The 22,068-nt window shown below is 40.8% G+C and overlaps 1 protein-coding gene across 9 annotated transcripts in view; it reads left to right on the top strand.

Annotated features, from left to right (window-relative positions):
* ARHGAP12 (Rho GTPase activating protein 12) overlaps nt 1–22,068 on the top strand; it is a 1,910,410-nt gene that overhangs the window by 802,801 nt on the left and 1,085,541 nt on the right. For all 9 annotated transcript variants that reach the window (XM_044066697.1, XM_044066699.1, XM_044066698.1 and 6 more), the window contains exon 3: nt 14,438–14,707. In XM_044066697.1, coding sequence (XP_043922632.1) covers nt 14,438–14,707 — 270 coding nt within the window. The remainder of the gene's footprint in view (nt 1–14,437; nt 14,708–22,068) is intronic.

Raw genomic sequence — 22,068 nt, 5'->3', positions numbered from 1 at the left:
ACCATTGTGCAGTAGCTCAGAGCAAATGTGGGTATTGTCATGGAAATTCTTTACATAACTATAGAAGGCCATGTGGTTGTCTTTACTGTCTGCCACAATTCTGTTTTCATAGCTAGCTTTAGAGGATTTGATGAGGGATCTCAACTTTTTGTTGAGACTGATAAGGGAGTTTTGCCAGTCTTGGGACTTCACCTTATTCCACATCAGTTTCCTCTTCCTGTTGTAGAGTTTGTTTATGGCAGGGGACCACCAGATTGGCTTCCTATTTCTGCAGGAGAGCTTCTTGGTTCTATTGGGTATGACGAGATCCATCCATTTGTGTACGTGTTCATACAGTGCATTGATTCAGCAGCCATGCAATTATTCTCCATTTGCATGGGTGCCATGAAGTTAGACACTCCTGTTTTTAGGAGCCCAAAGTTAGCTTTGGAGAAGTTTTTCATGGTGGTTACCTTTGGGGGGGTTTCCAAAGTGATTAGTTTGTGGTTGGATCTAACCAGGGAGGAGTTGACTATTTGTGTAGATCACCTGTCGCCCATGTTAGTAATGACCAGGACAAAGGATGTTGCTACCTCTAGTGAGGGTAAGAACGAGCTGGTCCAGAGCATTGAAATTAATGAAGTCCAGGAAACATTGGGCAAGTGTATTGGTACATAAGTAGTTTTCTCAGTTAATGAAGGGGTAGTTGAAGTCGCCCAGTATGAGAGTGTTAGGTTTTACCCTAATATTCTCCAGGGTGCTTAGGAACATGGAGTGTGAGTCTTGGGACATGGTTGGGGACCTATAGCAGGCTACAACCTGAATTGCTGTCTTACCCAGTGTTAGCTGCACCTGAAGTATCTCTGATGCGTTAAGTTGGGCTACCAGTCTGGAGGTGTCCGCATCCTTTATGAATATGGAAACACCACTGCCTTTGGAGCTTCGGTCTAAGTTCTGGGGCCAAAAGGTGTGGAATGAGCTATAGCCTGGTAGTGCAGGGGTGCTTTCTGCTGCATTGAACCAGGTCTCTGTTACGGCACAAATGTCTATGTTATCCATTTTAAGGAGTGCTTTGAGCGAGTACATTTTGAAATTTAGACTTCTAGCATTGATCAGCATGACCTTCAGATTGCATTTGTTTGTAGCTGTTATGGTGGTAATTTGGTCTTTTGAACACCGCCTAAAAAAGGCACTGTAGGGGTGGCAAGAGCCTTGGCCCAGGGATGACCGATGCAGGCCATCTCTGACAAAGCATCGAGGTCTGTCAGTCATGTCATCCCAGGCGGACCGGTAATGGATCCCCTTAGAATGACACCAGAAACTTAACCAGTTGTTGAAATCAGTCATTTTCTGCTTGTACTGTGGTATCATGCTGGGTGATGGTAGGATGCTGCTCAGGGCTAGGGTCATACAAGCCTGTGCTACATAATCTAAGAGCTCCTACATTTCTCTCTTCATGTAGTCCAGGGAGGTACGTCTCAGGTCATTCACACCCACATGTACAATGACAGAGTCATATTTGTACCTGTTGTTGAGGGACCTGAGTGCATGCGTTTTGTGGTGGATCCTGGCACCTGACAGGGAGCTGACTGTTACTTTCTCCTTATTCAACATAGTGAGTAGGACATCAGTGTGCCTCACTGTTGAGTCACATATGACTAGTGTGTTGGGCATGCTGTTTTGCCTTTGGAGCTCTGGTTGAGTGGCACACTGTTTAGGAGAGTTATGTGTTGTAGTGGTTGAGTGCGTTTATGTCTTGGATGTCTCAAATGTTTGGATAGATTTTTATTGAGAGCCTCCACGAAGGTGGGTGTGTGGTTTGTGTTTTTATGTGAAGGAAGTGCTGGTGTGTGTTCTAGAGGGCTATGTCTTCCATGTGGTGTGGTGCAAGTGTTGACCTTCTCCTCTTGCCCAGCTATTCCAGTCTTGGCTGGAGAGTGCGTGGCTTCCAATTTGTATATATAAGTGCATCTCTCGCAAGTCTGAGTGTTGGGAGGTAAGAGGAGAGGGTTGTCTGTGTTCATGAGGCAGTTGCTACATTGAAACAGGATACCCAAGTTCACCAGGTTAATAGGAGAAAGCACAGGGAACTGATCTTTAGACATGCCTGGAGGGGTGGGCATTAATAAGTACTGGAGCCATTTCCTTGTAGGACGTTTAGTGCTGGTAGCACTTTAGTGTGCTACAATAATTGCTACAAGAATTCTGGTAAAGTGCTAGACTAATAAGCTAGTAAAAGGAAGAGAGAACTAGCAGATCTAAGGGAAAAGTTGAAGAGCAGACTTTGGCACTGCTCAGAAGCTTACAAACAGTCCTGGATACAGCAAATCTGTATCTGGACTTGACTAATTACAGGAAACGTGGGAATCAAGAGCAAATGCAGGCTTTTAAACCAGAAGGTGAAAGAGATGGAAAAACTGCCCAAATGGCCAGTAAACTACAATTTATGGGCACAAAATCACTCTCGTGGCAGATAGGCTACCTAGTGCTTACCACTCCCACTGATAAGCTAGAAGGAAAGGCTTGGGGGGGGTCAGAAGCTTACAAACAGTTCTAGATACCCCAAATCTGTATTTGGACTAGACTTGTTATAGGAAATCTGACTATATAGATTCTGAAAAGGAACAGCAACCTCTGACTGCTTATGAGGATTCAGATGCAGAGGAATTTATCCCTTCTGCCTCCCCTCCAGAAGACCTTTCCTTTGGGAGAAACCCTTCACACCCTCAGGGAACATTTCCAATGGGAATCTCAGGGCTTCCTCCAGTCTAAGAAAAGACTAGTTTCTGGACCTGCCCCAGCACATACCCCTGGCCATCCACACTATTTTTAGAAGTGGGGGATGATGTTTTCCATGAATCCAGCTTGGCCCCTGATGCCCTCCCACCTGCTCCCAGTAAACCTGACCGGTATTAGAGTACTGGATTTTCACAAATACCTGTACAGAAATCCTCCTGCTGCAGACCCAGAGGTCATTATACAGGGACCTACAGGAGCTGAGACTAGTTCTGCCAAGAATCCTATTCCTTCTGACAAGGATTCCAGAGCTCTGGAAAGATGGGGAAAAAGTATACACCTCCGCAACCTTAGCTATCAGAGCACTCAACTGTCGGTTCCGTATGTTAAAATATCAACAACACACTTTGGAACTAATAAAACAAAAGATTTCTACCTTTCCTGACTGTGCCAATTTGAAAGAGTTAGCAGACTTACTGCACTCTTAAGTGGCCAAACACTCATTACACTGTGGATATGACACCTCAAGTCTAAACTAATTGATGCACCCCTGGATAAGGACCGCTTGTTTGGAGTAAAAGCAGAAGAGGTGCTTAAAAAGATGGAAGACAAAGCAAAATCTATGCAAACAGTAAAATATTCTTTCAGGTTCAAACTCCCAGGTTCAGAAGGAACTTTCCGTCTAAGCACTGGTCCTTCCCTGCACCTAGCAGACAGGGCCAAGGTAAGCCCTGCAGGGACAGACCATCCAGGCCTCTATACCAGGGCAGCAGAGAAGCAAACAGTGGACCCCTTCTGCCCCAAAAGGAGGGAGCTCCAAGCCACACTTCTATGGCAAAAACTCCCAATGGCTCCCTGTCCCCCTTCACTCACCAAAAGCTAGGAAGAAGCTCTCCCTCTTCAAAGAAAATTGACTTTCTATAACAAAGGACCAATAGGTCTTAAAGATCATTTTTCAAGGATACATATTCTCTTTCAGCGAACACCCAATTCCAAGAGGGTACCCAGACTTGCCTCCAAATCAGTGGGCAGAGGCATTGAAATGGGTCCAAACTCTCATTTCCCAGGGGGCAGTAGAGCCTGTACCCTCAGATCAAACAGGCAAAGGCTTTTATTCCAGACTATTCCTTGTTTCCAGAAAATAGGGCACTTGGTGCCCCATCCTGGATTTATGCATTCTGAACACCTCCCTGGTGGTCCCCAAATTCAAAATACAAATTTTGTAGCAGCTGCTACCTATGCTGACAAAAATTGCCTGGCTATAGTGACCCTAGAGCTAAAAGATGCCTACCTCCACATCCCCGTAAGGGAATCCTGCAGGAAATTACTGGGCTCCAGATCAGGATCACAACACTTTCAGTTCTCTGTGCTACCCTTTGGCTTATCTGCTACATCCAGAATATTCACCAAATGCTTAGCCTTGACCATAGGATTTTGCAGACAGAGAAATATACAGATTTACCCTTACCTAGACGACCGCCTCATTCAGGCAGAGTGCAAAGAAAAGCTACTCCAGGGCCGTCTCTTTGTCCAATCCCACCTAACTTCCCTAGGGTTCACCATCTTCTTCTTCTTTCAGCTTTTCTCGGTTAGGGGTCGCCACAGCGGATCACTTGTCCGCTCATCGATGAGAAGAAATCAAAGCAAACACCCTCCAGGAAGATCATTTTCTTGGGAACACTGCTAGACACAGCATCCCAAATGGCCGTCCTATCCCCAGAAAAGCAGAACTTCCTGTCTCTCTACTTTACCCAGCTGGCTTCTAGAAGTCACCTCACTGCGAGGAAGTTCCTGCAAGCCCTGGGGTACATGGCATCTTGCATCCTTCTAATTCCTCTGGCCAGGCTTCACATGAGAAAACTTCAGTAGTATCTAAAGAACCTTTGGTGTCAGCTCTCTGTTTCCAGAGACCTCTCTCCCTCTGATCCTGTGTATGAGGGCCGAGTTTCTCTGGTGGGCAGGGGCCTGTGTCAAGAACAAGGGTTTTCCTTTCATCCTTCACCCTACCAGCCAGGCCATCACCACGAACGCCTCAGACATTGCTTGGGGCACTCGCCTAGCAGCCAGGTGCACCCAAGGTCTTTATCAACACCTTTCCTTACACATCAATCAGAAAGAAGTGATGGCAGTAAAAAAAGGCTCTGACATCCTTCAAACCCCATCACAGACCAGGGGTTCTCCTTATAAAAACAGGCAACACCACAGTAATGTGGTATATTGACAAACAGGGGGGACCCAATCTTACCCTCTGTGCAGGCTAGCCATGAACCACTGGCTGACGGCCGCCTCCATGGGTCTACACCTAATTGCAAAATACCTACCAGGGGTTAACAAGACCTTACTAGACCTTCATGAGTGGCAGATCCACAGGAAAATCTTTCTGCAAATCACTCAGGAGTGGGGGACTCCGGAGGTGGATCTCTTTGCTTTGCACCTCAACCACCAGCTGCAAGAATTATGTGCCAGGGAGTACCACCTCCTAGCGTGGAAGGTGGATGCCTTGACCTTCCCCTGGAACTCCCTGTTTGTGTACGCGTTCCTTCCTCTGCCTCTTATTCCCAAGGTACTGATCAAAATAAGAGAGGAGAGACCAAAGGCCATCATCATTACTCCAGATTGGCCCAGACAACATTGGTACCCTTTACTGTGCAGCCTGACTTTACAGCCCTCCAAGCAGCTTCCCATGATCTCAGACCTCTTGACCCAGGTGGGGGGGGGGTAGATACTGCACCCAGACTTGCAGACTGTCAATCTTTCAGCATGGCTAATACTTTAAAAGCAAATAAGTGGTCCCTGTTAAGCAAACCGGTCCTAGACATTATCACAGAGGCCAGAATGCCCAGCACCAGAAAATGTTATGCAGGGAAATGGAAAAGATTCTGCTCCTGGAGCCAGTCCAGAGGGGCAAGTACCTCACATCCTTCCATCCCTCTTATCTTGGATTCCTAGCAGAGTTGCTCAAAAGTGACCTCTTCTACTCTTCTATTAAAATCCATGCCTCAGCCATTTCAGCCCATTATGATTCAGACCTACCCCTCTTCTCTCATCCTTTGATTAAACAATTCCTCAGAGGGGCTTCGAATATCAGACCTCCCAGAAGGCCTCCCACTCCAACCTGGGACCTGAATTATGTTTTAGAAAAACTAACTTTACCTCCTTTTGAACCTGCTGCTTCAGCAGAATTGAAATACCTCTCCTGGAAGACTACCTTTCTACTAGCTATCACCTCAGCCAGAAGGGTTTCAGAACTTCAGGCACTCATGGATGTTGAGTCCTTCATCATTTTCCATGCAGACAGTGTTTCCCTGAGGACTAACCCCTCCTTTATGCCCAAGGTGGTATCTGATGTGACCGTCAACCAGGCCATACACCTACCCACCTTCTTTCCCAACCCTCAAAACAAGGGGGAAAGAATTCTGCACTCACTAGAGATGCACAGACAACTCAGATACTATCTGGACCATACTAAACCCTTCAGAAAAACAGAGAAGCTGCTTGTCAGCTTTGCCCCAGGGGCAGAGGGGAAGCCCATTTCCAAGCAAACCATTTCCAAATGGATATCACACTGTATCCATTTCTGCTACAGACTACATGGAACCCCCCCAAAGCCTTTTCATACCCATTCCACTAGGACAGCCTCCACTTCCACAGCCTTCCTCAGAGGAGTCCCCACCAGGGACATCTTGTAAGCTGCCACCTGGGCCTCTGTCCATACCTTTACAAAGCATTACCACCTAGCTCTTTTTTTCTAAGTCTAGGGCAGGGTTTACCTCTGCAGTTCTTGCTGACCCATGCCTAGGGCTCTTGCCTATCCTTCCACCCCTCTCTTCAGCTTTGGGAATCCTCCCACAGGTGAGGACTGCAACAGTGACACACGAGGAACATAGTACAGTTGTGTATACTTACCGTAAATGCAGATGTTCAAGTGTATTCACTGTTGCAGTCCTGAGCTCTCTCCCTTATATCCTCTTTCCCTAGGGGACATAAGCTTCCCACAGTGGCTTTTAGCCACAAGGACCACTTTACCTTATTTCCTTGTGCATCTGATGGGTTAGGGCAAGAAAAACTGATGTAATGACGTCGACTGCCTTGCTTTATAGCACTAACGACCTGACGTCAGACTACAGCCGACTCAGAAAAACATCGACTCTGGTATTCGGGCCGGCTGAGGGCTACCACAGCAGGGATAACCCCACAGGTGATGACTGCAACAGTGAATACACTCTAACATCTACATTTATGGTACTTTCCTTAGCCAGCTCAGTCTGTACACTAGACCGAATGTAGTGTAACCGTTGCAGCTGTTCCTGTAGTTTAGAACTCCCAGCTTGATTGCAGCATTTTTTATGTTCTTCCAGTTTCAAAATTCCATAATGTCAACCTTTAAGACTTCATGTTATCATCCTTTGTCAGGCTAGTTTGTAAAGCTAAGTGACATTTTTGTCAAGCAAATGTTTATTTCAGACAAGCTTGCCTTTAGACTTGTATTAAGTTGTGTGGCTATAACAAGGTCCACCCTGCTGTCTATATGAAGAATTCAGAGGTGCAGCTTATTGTCATTCTGAAAAAGCTTTGCAACCTTTTATAAGCGAGTAAAAAATGCTCTTGTTCCAAGCTAAGTAGCATACAAAAAAACCCACTATTTTAAAAATCACTGCAAGAACTGTTAACTGCTAAACCCCATCACCCTGTAATTATTGGAACTTGCCTCAGGCATCAGACTTCACACAAGTTTGTCATAACTTCATTTAACAAACTAGAGCCTGCTCAAAAGGATTCCATCATTGTTGATGTTCTAGCCACCTCTTCTAAGTCCTTTATTCTGATTTCCTTTCTGCAGGCTACTAGGTTGCTACCATTTTCTGTGCAGACATTGGAGCAGGTGCTGGTTTCCCTAGTGTGCCTTTGTGGTTTCCTGTGTAGGCATCATTTTCAAATCTAGGTGCTTAGGATTTCCCTCTCTCTTCCCCCCTTGGCTGACCTGGTATGACTTAGTTTGAACTCTACATTTACCCACAAAATGGAGTCTACAGGACGGCAGTTGGTCACCATAACAAAATCAGTTTCTCTCAGCATTTAAGCAGATTGAACTCTACATTTACCCACAACACGGAGTCTGCAGGACTGCAATTGGTCACCATAACAAAATCAGTTTCTCTCAGCATTTAAGCAGATTGAACTCTACATTTACCCACAAAACGGAGTCTACAGGACTGCAATTGGTCACCATAACAAAATCAGTTTCTCTCAGCATTTAAGCAGAGCAGGTTGCACATAAAACGCATTTGTTAAGCTTTCACTTACAGTGCGGTGTAATTAAGCAGGTCACCATTTTGGTCAGCCATAGGGCTCTTTTTTTCTACTTGTGTTTGCCTCCTTCCCCTGTAACTTAAGTAAAATGACTCTTACATTAAGAGCTATAATACTTACCTTATAGCTTTAGGACACCTTAGGAAACCTTGTAAAATGCAATAGCCTGACATTTGAACAAGTAACCCTTGTAAAAATTCCCAAAATTGTATACTGTTGGTCTGTCTTTCTTGCTAAACATAAGTGAAATTACAGTACTGAGTGCAAATAACATTAAAGTGCTGAGTGCAGATTTTAGGCCCTTACATTTAACTTATCTCTGGTGTGGTGTCTTGAGTCAATCAGGGTATTCCCTGTAACTACTCCTACTGCCTTCTCTTTTCCCCCACCCCCTCTTTCCTCAAACAGGTTAAACTGCTACAGTTCAGATGTTGTTGTGTCTTTCGGCTTTTCCTGGTTAGGGGTCGCCACAGCAGAAGTCCGGCCCGCTAATGATCGGCAGTTGATTTTTGCGCATCATTTTCAAATCTAGGTGCTTAGGATTTCCCTCTCTCTTCCCCCCCTTGGCTGACCTGGTGTGACTTAGTGCAAGTTTCTTCATTGTATGGATCTTTTACTGTTTTTTTGTGTAACTGAATGACCTGCTGCTAAATTCTGATTCTGCACAGACTGCTCTATTTTTTGCAGAGGCTCTATAAGTAGCTAGTGACTTTACTGAATTTCTGTGGTAATATTTGTGTTTAAACTGAACCTGTACCTAGAGAAAGTGTATAGTCAGAGCTCCTACTTGCTGCATGTGTTTTTAATGTTTAAATTGCACACACACATTGAAGAAGTGCTTTTATGACCTGAATAACTTGGGCTAGCTATACCTGAAGTGCTTTTACTGGCAATTTTCCAGTTGTACAATTGTGAACAATTGATTTAGTTTTTCGGATATATCTTTAAAATCTGGCAAGTGTTTATTTACTGCATTGCTCTCTTGCTTAGGTTTCTTAGCTATAAATCTTAGTTCATTCTGAAGTGTGCTACTTTAACCCCCCCACCCTCAAACCTTTCTGAATGTATTATTATAAAATAACTTCCTGTTGCTGCCTTCATGCTTACCCTAGAATCTCTGCTTTTCTCTTTTCCAAGTTGAACTCTACATTTACACACAAAACGAAGTCTACAGGACTGCAATTGATCACCATAGCAAAATCAGTTTCTCTCAGCATTTAAGCAGAGTAGGTGGCACACAAAAAAACATTTATTAAGCTTCCACTTACAGTGCTCTATAATTAAGCAGGTCACCATTTTGGTCAGCCATAGGGCTCTTTTTTTTCTACTTGTGTTTGCCTCCTTACTCTGTAACTTAAGTAAACTGACTCTTACATTAAGAGCTATAATACTTACCTTATAGCTTTAGGACACCTTAGGAAACCTTGTAAACTGCAATAGCCCCGCTACGTTCGGGCTCTCTTCGCTCCTCTCCCTGCCCCCAATTCCCTCCCACCCCTAGAACCTCTAAATTTAAAGTACTATAGCCACTCCGCCACTTTCTAGATCCTATCTGCTTTCATCTGGGATAATTCCTCCCACCCCCATTCTTTTACCTACATTTTAATAGCACCTATTAGCTTTCATCTGGCATTCTCCCATCCCTCTTCCAGTACCTTTACCTCACCACTCTTATCTTCTGGTGTTGCATCACCAGGTAAAACAGTTCCTTAACTCACTAGCTGAATCACAAATAATGATATACTCCTCTTTACTAACTCTCTTGTTCGCAGCATACTTCCATACCTTGTATGAAAACCAGTTTCTCATGGGATTTCAGGTCCCGAAAGGCCATACTATCACCCCAGCTGCAAATCCTCCCACCTTCAACCATACTTATAGTACCAGGTCCTATCCAACATCTTGTTCAGTCTATCAACATCTTAACCCCAGGCAGATCAGCTCTAGATCCAAACCCTACCACAAACTAATAAACAAATTCCTGAAGTTCATCACCAAGTATCGACTTAACCTAATACTTGGTGATGATATTCACCCCAACCCTGGCCCACCCACTTCAGATACACATACCCCGTCTACTTGCAATCTAAGCTACAAACCTACAATTAATAGGCCAACTAACTTTCTCCTAGCCTGTCATCTCAATGTTAGAAGCATTAATAACAAGGTACATGAATTGCATGCACTTCTGGATGTCCACTCCCCTGGGATTCTCTGTTTATCTGAAACCTGGTTAAAACCTAACACTACAGACAATGAAGTGTTACCACCTGGGTACAACATACACAGCCTGGATCGTGCTTCCAGGAAGGGGGGTGGGGTAGCTGTACTCTATAAATCTGAGTTGAATGTCACCATAGATGTAATACAACCACCTCAGATTAATAAGTCAGAGATTATTGCCACTAAATTGCAACTTAATAAAAATAAATTCATTAATATCATCTGTATGTACATTCCCCCAGGTAACAATATATCTACACTTGAAGATGTCCTACACTGGCTATCATGTCATTACCTCCAAGAAACCCTACTACATGGAGACTTTAACATAGACTGGGGCACCTGTTCCTCAGAATCCCCAACCACCCATATTAACCTGTATGCATTTACACAAATCATATCCACCCCTACCAGAATAGGTAAACCCAACCAAAAAGAAAGCACACTTGACTGGGTACGCATAAATAGTCACCCCCAACTGTACACCTCTGGTACCTCCCTGATGGTCTAAGTGATCACCTTCTCACATATGTAATTAAGCACAAAGCAATTAATTCCCAACAACCCTTACTCAGAAAGGTTAGAAACAATAAAAACTTTGACCTTGCCAAATTCCAGCAAGAACTAAACTCATGTAATTGGTCTATTCTAAACACCCCCTTAGAGGAAGCAGTAGCATACTTTAACAACAAATTCCTTGAGATCCTTGATTTGCACATACCTGTTCGTTCAAAGAGAACAAAGGCAAAAACTGTGCCATGGCTTTCTAAAGAGTCTAAACTCAAAATTACCCTTAGAAACAAAGCATGGGCTTTATGGCATTCTTCTAAAGACCCTCAAGATCACATTAAATACAGGCAATCCAGGAACGAAACTAAAAAATCCATTTTACAAGACAAAAAAACAATACTACTGTAATTTACAGACAGTAAATCAAAATAACCCTCAGAGGTTTTGGGTAGGTTTAAATAATCTACTGCATCCTGGACAAACTTCAACCCCAATCCCTGCTGCTACTATTGATAAAACCCCTAGCTAGCCAACTACTCTTAGCTCCCCTGGTCCTGAAAGTACCACCCCTAGAAACCTACTTGCGTTCAGCTTCCAACCAGTCGCCACTTCACTTATCCGTACCTTGATCAAAAAATTAAAACTCAATACACTTTCTGCTGATCAACTCTCTGCCGAGTACCTACAAACATCAGATGTTATTGCTTACCCCGTCTCAATACTAATCAATTGAACCATAGTAGAAGCTAAAATTCCCACCATCTGGAAAATATCCTATGTAATCCCACTTCACAAAGGAGGCAGCTCTACTGAATTCTCCAATTATAGACCAACTATACTCTCTCCACTTGCAAAGATTATGGAAAAATGTATTCATAGACAACTCATGCACCACCTAATCCAGAATCACTTTATGGCAGACACTCAGCATGGCTTCCGTCCTCATCACAGCATTACTTCAGCCCTCCTAGCCTTTACCAACACCATAAACCATAATCGCAACAATAATTATATATCCTCAGCCCTCTTCTTGGATCTTTCCAAGGCATTTGATATGGTTGAACACCAACTTCTAATCCACACCCTGCAAACATTCTGTCTAGATACTAGAGCCCTTCAATAGTTTCAGTCCTACCTGAATGGTCGACAGCAGGCTGTCCTCTGGCAGAACAAACTCTCTAATCTTCTACCCAACACCCTTGGAGTACCACAAGGCTCTATACTAGGGCCCTTGCTGTTCTCCATTTTCATTAACGACCTTTATACTGTCATCCCAAAAGTCAGCAGTATCCAATATGCTGATGACTCTACTCTGATTTGCTCGGCCACATCTCCAATAGAGTTATGGTCAGCTACCCAGACCACCTTTAATACAATAGAAAACTGGCTTTCTGAACATCGTCTGATCCTAAATCCCAAAAAAACTAAAATGCTGTTATTTTCACCAACACGTAGGTCTACCGCCTTCACCTTTACCATAAATTCAAATGATGGCACAGTAATCTCCCCTGACCCCTCTACAAAACTGTTAGGTGTCATCATAGATAATCTAAAATTTGACCTATATGTTAACCAAACTATCAAAACCATCAATAAAAAACTAGGGTCACTTTACGGAATAAAAGCCTTCCTAACCCCTCCAGCTAAAATTGCCATAGCTCACTCTCACCTTCTTTCAACCCTTCTGTATGCATCTCCTCTACTCTCGAATTTAAGCAAGACTGTCCTTAACAAACTCTCCATTTGCTACAACCACATTGCCAGATTTGCCACTGGGCTGCCTTTTAGGACACATCATTGCATCAGTCTGAATCAGCTTGGATGGCTTGAACTACCCAGCCTAATCCAGTATAACCAACTGATTGTGGCATATAAAATCCTCTATAATCCGGACAATGCTCCTGCACTTAAAAATATTATCACCCCCTATAACAATCCTAGACTGCTTCGATCCTCTAACAAACTACTAATTCACACTAGCAAAATTAATAACGGAGCCGGTGACTCTCTCTTTGCAAACTCTAAGTAGACCGTGGAACTCTCTTCCAGCTGATATTACCTTACTTTTCTACCTTAGGTCAATTTAAAACTAGACTCAAACAACATTTGGCACTTAACTGGCTATGTCAATGTATCAAGCCTGGCTATCTCTCTCTAGAATGTGTAAAAATCTGTTAACCATTTTACTGTGTAATTTAATTTAATCCTGATTTACGCTCGGGATTAACTCTAACCTGTGGAACTTGTTTAACTTGCTTACTTATGTAATCACTGTAAATAGTCTGTCTGTAATATGTAATGCAGGTATAATGTAATGCTGTGTCTGCTTACCTCTGGAGCTTTTCTCCCCAGGCCTCCGCTGAAAATGGACATGCATCCAGTCGGACAATCCCGGTCAACAAATGTAAAATAAAATAAAATAAAAATAAAAACATAAAATAGATGAGCTTTGTTCCCTTTTTCATTTTTGAGTGTCTTCACTTAGCAACTGACATGTATAGGACTTCCAGACCATTGGCAGCTAGCTTGGCCCAGTTGTCTCCACAATGTCTTTCTTCTTGTTCCTCCTCTCCAACTTTATCAGTGGGTTATGTAAAGGCTTCCTGGCTGTAGTGCATTAGCGCTGGAGCAGGCTTGGGCACCTCTGGCAGTAGCTCTAGCAACATTTCCCTACCCAGCATTAACCCCAATCCCAACATTTGGTGCTGTGGCATTCTTTCCAAGTCCCAGATCTGAGTTAGGCTGTGTTGGCATATGCTTCCCAGGCCACCATCGTCATCAGAATTGTCATTCTCCTTTCTGCTGTTTTCTACATGGGGTCAAGGTATTGTGTCATCTGTCACCATCTCTCTCCGCAGCAGGTCTTCTCTCACACAATCCATCCATCCCTTGCTGGATGCCCTTGTTTCTTCTTTCCCTCTTCCTGTCTATCCCAAAACAACTTCACCAGTTTGTCTTCTGCTTGGTGATTGTGTACATAAATAAAAAGTTATGGGGAAATGCAAAAAAGTATTCCTGATCTCTGGTCAATATTTGTGTGGCATTTACATGTCCTCCTCCTGCTCTACATGTTTTTTTTTTCCTAGATGTTCTAGATTCATTCTTCCTCTGCAAGACATGATGGGTGAGTCTCTTATTTAGAAACTGTACTTGTGTGTTGTGTTTATTCTTGCCCTTATGGCCCAGGACATGGCTGAAATGGATCCACAAAGGATCACTTCACTTGTCTGGTTAATAAGTAAATTATGTTAGTGTTTCACTCAAAAACCCTTCATAAAAAGATAACCATATTTGCCCACAACAAGCAAGCTATGCCTTATCCATGATGTTTTAATCCTGCCTTTAAGCAGTATATTTGAAGTTATGACATCATAAGTTCTTAGTGTGTTGTCCTCGCTTGCATAGTATTACTTATTATGACTGCTGAAAGCTATCTAAAGAGCTGTCTAGCTTGTCTTTTGACAAGTTATTATAGATTCTACAATTCTACTGCAAAATGTCAGTTTGGCAGCAAATATGGGTAACTGTCACTCTTTAGACTTAATTGTTGCAGTTGTTTAGTTCTACTTAGCGTAGATTAAGAATACCTTTTAGAGAGCCAGTAAACCATGTGTGTGATGTTCAATTTTCTAATCTGTCAGTATGTTTCAGTATTTAAGTGTATGTGTTTTATTTGCAGGCAACTACACCAACAGGTCAAGTAAGACCAGATTCTCCAGTGTACACTAATTTGCAAGAACTGAAAATCACACAGTCTACCTTCCCTCCCCAGCCTACAAGCTCACCTATTCAAGTTAATGGAGAATGGGAGACCCATAAGGATACTGCCACTGGAAGATGCTACTATTTTAACAGGGTAACTCAAGAAAGAACATGGAAGCCTCCACGGACTACAGGACGGGATACTCTTGGCAGCAAAGCAGATTCTCACAACCTTGGAGAACATGAGGTATGACATTGTTATATTCAGGGAATCAAAAGGGTAAAAATATGTCTGTATTTTTTGGGGGGAGGGGGTCAGCAGGATGAGAACAGATTCCTTGCTGCTTCATTGAGAAAAAGAACAAGGGTACTAGGTTTTACAAGCAAATTGTATAGCATTACAGGAACTGGCCTTTAAACTACTGCTTGTTGAGGCTTGGTGTTGCAGGTCATTCTGGCTGTCTTCTTTGGTAATTTGTTTTGAGAGATCAGACCTTTAGTACCACCAGGTATTAAAATCAAGTGCAAGTATGCCTGCTGTATTAATGAATATTTTGATGAGCACTGTATTTAAAGTCCTTTAAAGCAAATATCTTAACACGTACGCTAAGCATTGAATATCCAAGTATACATAGTGTTTGAAGGATCATGCAGTAGTAGGTTCAGGCCACCACGGTTATTGACATTGTTCAGATAAACAGCTGTTTAGGAGCATACTGGGGTTTGTTTCATTAACGTGAAGGTGTGGAGGAGGAGGAAAGGGGTGTAGGGTACGAGTAAGACCCAAGCCATTTATTAAAACTGGTCTGCCAAAACTGGACGCAACACAATCTTGTTTCTGGACATGGCATGTCTACAGAAAACAAAAAGCTTTGTTTTATACTAGGACAGGCAGTAGACAGTTAATTCTAGAAGGCTTTGGAAGGAGGTGTATATAATGGAGGTGTATATAATTTGGCAGGAAGAAGTTGTACTTTTGTGCGACAAAACTAAGTATCCCCATCATTTCTGGAGTGGAGCAGAGCTGAGTTAGTATGTTTAGGTGGGAGGCTGAAGGAGGTGTAGGCACCCTTAAGAAACGTATGTTAAAATTTGAAGAACAGCATAAGCCTAGTAACAGAATTTTATTTAAAACATCTTCATATTTAATGAAGATGTTTTGCTGTTCTTTTCATACGTTTGTTTCAAGTGTTTTTTCTTTTTTCTTTTATGTTAAAAGTTGCACCATGTTACAGTATATTCTGAGTACTGTAGACCTTTATAGTGATATACAGCTGGATTTTCGCACATAGCGGAGGAGTGTAGGAAAGCAAAGTGTTGGATGTGCTGTTTGATGGGGGTAATCTACAGAAGTTAAAATTACTTCCTGTGGTTATTGTTGTCATTGGGTATCATCTACAGTCAGCAAACTTAATAGTTATCTAGCAGGAATCAGCAAGGTGAGTTTCATTTCAGTGAGGGATGAGCTATCAGCATATACATGATTGGTGAATGTTTCTTCTCAGAAATAGCTCCGTGTTTGGGATGTTCTCCCAGTAAACATCAGCTTCCTAGCCTCCCTTCTGCAGTTTGACAAATCTGTTCAGAAATCTGACAAGCATTTATATTTGTAGTTAGTGTGGAAGCAGTAAATTAATTTTCCCATGTACTGTCTATCTACTCCAAATCTTGTTAGTTTAAATTTCTCCTGGTCTGTACTGTGAACTTACCATGATCACACCTTGAATTACAATTTATTTTTCTCCCAGCTTTACCTTCTTCATTAATCATATTATTTTTAACATTTTCCTGTCTTTTCCCTCAGTCTCTAGAATTCTGTCAGGCTTTGATACTTTTGATGTGCATAACAAAGATATTAGATATGTTTACTCCATTTCGTAAGCTATATCTTCACATTCCCTCATATTTTATCCATAAATATACTTAAATGATCTGTTGTGATATTGTTTAAAAATATTATTTTGTTCATATTTTTTCATTGTATGAATAAACCTGTGCACATTTCTTTATTATATTAAATGGAAATAAGTAATGGAAGCATGATGACAGTATGAGAAAGCACATGCAGGAAGGGACACGGTTGTCTCGATTTCAAGAGGTCTTATAGCTTTGAAACTGAAAGCTGTAAAGGGGTTACTATGATTAATTGCATGCTGTTGCAGTCTACACTCAATCATGAATAAAACATCTAGATAATTGGAACGTTATACATTCAGAACAGTGATAGTACAATTGTCATTCAACACAGTGAGCACCCATACCCCATCTCTATACATACCTTCTCACAAATTCAGAACCAAACAAGCTGAAACAACAAATTCCAGCTATATCCAGACGGTGTGCCTACAAAAAAAAAGGCTCGGACTCGACAACCGACTGTAGTCTTAGAACCTCCTTTTATTGACTAAGAAGTCCCGAAAGGTAAGGTAAAGGAAGGAAAAAATATATTCAATGAACCAAAAGAATCGAACTAATGTCAGTAAAAAAGTTTTTAACTTTTTTTACCAACTGTTTGAACCAGTAAAGGGCAACATAAAACTTGTATCATATAGAGTGTCAACATATACAAAAAATCTGTATCGGTGCAAAGTTAGCATAAATATCCGCGTGTGCAAAAATAGTTTTAATACAAACGCTTGCTCGTAAAATAATATATAATATTACATATTTAACAACTATAAGTAGACAATATTCACAAACAAATAATCTACTATCTAATGCATTTAAAACAATGTAATATAAGTCTAATATAATAAAAAACTACTCTACCTAAAAAAAAAAAAAAAAAAAATGTCATACTACAATACATAATAATAATTATAGCCAAATTTGCTTGAAAATACGAAAATCAAATTTGAAAAAAAATGAAAATGAAAATGAATTAAAATAAAATAATATTAACATATTAATAATTTTTAAAAATTTAATAAAACAAATCTATATAAAAATGAAAATGAAATGAGTAAAAAAAAGTCCACAATGAAAATGAAAACTAGAAAATGAGTAAATAAACTGAGAACAGATAGTATAACTAATATAGTATACTGATCGAAGTGACACAACATGTAAAAAAAATACTATGGCCGTGTACAAAAATATATAATAAAGAACTAATTAAATAGGTATGGACATTAGTCTAAACACTAAACACTCTGAAAAACCAAAAGTAATCTTAGTACAAATATGTACAAATGGGATGTGGCCAAAAGCTGAAAAGAAACCATTGGAAAACACATAATGTGTAAGTTTAGAAAATCCCAGGAGTCCTTAATTAAGTGATTGACTTATCAGAACATTCTTACAGTCCATTCATCAATGGGATGTAACACCAATTTTAAATGCCTTACACAGATGTGCTTGGTTAATGGGACTTCATAATTCCCTGAATGGTATAGTATTTTCAATATATCTCTGTTATAATCAAAAAAGTGTTATATAATAATCCCCCCCTTTAATAGGGCTTCATATTTCTAATGTGAGGATTTTTTCTTTGTTGTTAAGACAGTCCCTTTTCATCATTGTTATTGTTCAATGAACACCTTTAGTGTAATCTTTGCTCATTTTTAATCTCTCTATACATTGTATATATATCTTTATACTAGTTTTTCGTAATGTGAAGAACTTGTGGATGGTATGGTGAACAATCACACTCTTCTTTTTAAGTCTTTTTGCAAATACAAATACTAATTTCTAGTAGCCTTGTTTTACTATTAACTAAAAAATAAAAAAAAAAGTAATCCTACGAAAACTTAACCTCTTTAATAGTGTCCACAATGTTAAATTACCAAAGTTAGGATGAATTTCAGGGATGCCAGTAATAAAATGAGTTAACAATAAGGAACCACCATGTCCATTAATAATTAAACACATATTAAACCATTAAATTAATGGGTTGTTAATTGAGTGGGGGGGTTTGGCAACAGCAACAGGAAAACCATTTAGCAACTAAAATTGTACAAGGTTACTTCTTAAGTTCCCTAGTTATATCCAGATGGTCTAACTGCCTATAATTGTAATTCACATAGACCTTCCTTGACCTTCCTCAAGACCTTGTTTCGGGCTGATTGCTCTGGGGAATTGAAAAATGAAAGTTTGTGATTTTTTGTGTCATGTGTTTTTATATGTTAAAATGTTTCTCCTGTTGGGGGCCTTCCTGGCTCCTGTCCTCCTGTTGGGTAAAGCCTCTATGTCATATTAGTGAGTTTTGTAAAGATCTATCTTTTTTCGTTCTATCTTGTAATTTTATTAATCTCTTCGTTTTAATGTATTTTTATTTTCTGCTGTCTTAAACTGTCTGGTATTCCTGTCTATGTCTCAAATTGCCCCATTCAACATTTCTATTTCCATAATAATGTTCAAGTTCCTGCACCACCACCTTCACATAAGTTGTTTTTTGTTTCACAAACCATAATTTCAACAAAACCAAACAAAACACTCAAATAATAGTTAATAAATATGTTAAAAATCATTAATAATAAACCTATTAAAAAAAATACCCAACTCTACACCCCAAAAACCTCATTTAAACAGGTTGTCAAGTTTTTTTTCAAGTTTTGTTTGTTTACAATTTGAACAGTTTTAATACAAAGAACTTGAATCTGTTTTTTGCCAAACTAGACTATCTTGGTACTAATATTGTCCCTTGTTTTTGATTGAACAGTCTTTATTGTTCAGAAAATTTTTAAATAATAGAAAGCATCTTAAGAAAAGCATCAATATTGTCCATATATTAAAGTCAATCAACACCATATTAAAAGTTACAACCTGTAATAATTCCTGAGCAAGCTCAATCTAAATCAAAAAACAGCAGCTCATAAATCAGTACCTTGTTCATTTGAATCGTCCTAATTCCTTTGAATACGGTTTAGTTCCCTTCCTCTACTTAGTTTTTAGTCCTTACATTTTGTAATAAAAAAGGTCGGGAATTCAAAAGGCTAAAATCAATCCTGAGACAAAGAAGATTTAATAGATATACAGTCGGGACCAGAAGATTGTTTAGGTCTCCTTGTCCGTTTGTGTTTTGTCTTTGTGTCCATAAAATCTGGGAATTTTCCGTTTTACTCCCCATTAGAACCCAACGTTTTATTTTTATATTTTTATAACAATATTTTTATATGTGAATGAGCCAAAGGGGAAGTCAACGTGGGGAACTGGAAGACGAAATTCCATAAAATTGTCTTTCCTCAAGGAAAAGGAAAGGTAAAAGGTAAGGTAAAGGATATAAAAATACAGACAGAAATGTATAGTATTAGCGACAGAAGAAAAATATTAGTAAATCGCTGGCAGTTGTGCAGTAAGCATTCAGTGTTTATCATAAGGGTCATAAATGAATGGGATGTAGCAACAGACATGTCAGCCTTCCAAACTGATGTGGAGAGCAGTTGGACAATTCCCTACACAGGTCTGAGGTTTCATCCCACATGGTGGCAGTCAGTGGGATGTCTAGCTTTAAGGAGAGTATAACATGTGGCATCCTCATGTGTTTATAAAGCTGGAATGAATTGGTGTGCCTCACTCAGTGTTAATTAGTTGTTTCCTGGCAAGACAAAGAGGGTGGTGGTAAGAATGTGCCTTTTGTTTGTTGCATACATGTAAGCTCCAGTGGTGTGTGTGTGTGTGTGTGTGTGTGTGTGTGTGTGTGTGTGTGTGTGTGTGTGTGTGTGTGTGAGATCTCCATAATGCATAGGTGTTTGTTTTCTTTACTTTTCAAGTAGCTAAGTACAACAACAAAGAATGTCACCAACATGTGTTAATGTGGATGCCAGATTCTTCCAAAGTATTGACACATATTCTATCTGTCTTTTTGGGTAAAATTCATGATGTGATTAGTTGTGAACAATGCAAAACATTTTACAAGAAACCTTAGAAAGGCAACAACCTTCAAATCCTTTTGTTACACTGCGGTCTAGTAGCATTGGTCCAAGGGATGCCCACCCCTTTCCAGTTAGATGAACTACCGTCTAGTGCTTGTAACCCCTAAAGTGTCAAGAAAAACCCTAGTGAGTCCTTTAGGCATTGCCATAAGTGCTGAAAGATAGGGTGACCTGTGAAGGCTTTGATTAAGGAATCTGAGGCTTGAGTGCCTGAGTTGTTAGTTGTTCAACCAATCCTGATATGGCCTGAGTTGGTAAGGCTACAATGAGTCCAGTCCTGGTACTGGTTTCCACTAACATGATTTCATTTTAGTCTTGGGCATGGTGGAGGTAGTGGTAGGTATAAAACTTGCCCAGCAGTGCCTCAGAATAGTCTGACTTTTAATGAGCTCCAGCTAAGTGCTGTTCTCTAGACATTTGATAAGGACATTGGCCTGTATTTAGAAGCTGAAGTAAGAGATTCATCTTCCTCCATGGCAGCAGATAGCGAATGTTCTGGTGGATATTTCAGGGAATGTGGCCACGGCTTAGGAAACACCCATGAAATCGGCTTTTGCCAAGTCAAAGGTCTATCAGAAAAACTGACAGCAGACATATGAATTTCAAGGCACTTGAGCAGGCATCCTTTACTTTACCTTAACTGTGTCATCTGACTGTAAGAGATTTGCAGAGGAATATACGTAGTGCTGCAAAGAGATGCCTTCTACTTACCAACACCCCCACTGCATCCACTTCAGGATGAACATCCAGAAGAAAAGAAAAAACAGGAACCTCCTCAGGAAGAGTCCTCCTCTTACATAGCTTACTCAGACCAGAGCCACTGTTCCATAAAGTACGATACTGACTATGACTGTGAAGTCATGGGACTTGAACAGTGCAAGCTCTCATCTCTACTCCTGTTATTACAGCTTATGAGGATGTGTTTGAGAATGCTTCCTTGACACCTAATTTGCAGCCTCTTGTGCTCCAAAAATATGAATAGGTTCTGTGGTGCACAGTGCCATTGCAAGTGCCAGTATTTGTTTAAGAAATTAGTGGTAGACCCAGCAAAAATGTCATCATCAACCCCCTTTTTACCGTTTTCTACATGAGGTCAGGGTGTCATGTCAAGTCTCTCCTTCTGTCTGTATTCAGTTTCACTCTCCTAGCTTATTCAGCACTCATGCCTGACTGTTGCAGGTCTTCCCTCACACAATCCCTCCACCTCTTTGCTGGACGCCCTTGTTTCCTCTTACCTTCTTCCTGTCTGTCTGAAATAGTTCCTCACCATATTGATTGTCTTCTGCTTTTCTACACATATGCCCGAACCACTGTAATCAATTCTCTGCCTTTTCTGCATTTGGAGCTACTTTGGCTTCAGCTCTGATGGTCCTCATTTCTTTGTCAGTCCCACAGTGCGTTTCCTACCACACATGTCAGGCACTTCATCTCCATCACCTCTAGATTTTTCAACTTCTCTGCATTTATTGCCCAGATTTTTGTACCATACAGTATTAGTGGTCACACCACTGTTTTGTACACTTTACTTTCCAGCTTCTTTAGCATTCTTCTGTCATACACCACACCTGATACTGTGTGCCATTTGGCTGCAGACCCTCTGATTCTGGATTTGACCTCCTCATTTAAACTTCCGGAATCCTCAGCCACCTTCCTCAGATACTTAAAGCTGTTAACCTGTTCACTATTTTCCCTTCTATCTCAGTTCTCTGCTTCTTCTGATTTCCCCCCATTTACT

The sequence above is a fragment of the Protopterus annectens genome, chromosome 3.part1 (genome assembly GCF_019279795.1).
Source record: "Protopterus annectens isolate FY-2018-M chromosome 3.part1, PAN1.0, whole genome shotgun sequence".
NCBI lineage: Eukaryota > Metazoa > Chordata > Ceratodontiformes > Protopteridae > Protopterus > Protopterus annectens.
The sequence above is the reverse complement of the archived record's forward strand: the minus strand, read 5'-3'. Positions and strand labels throughout refer to the sequence as shown.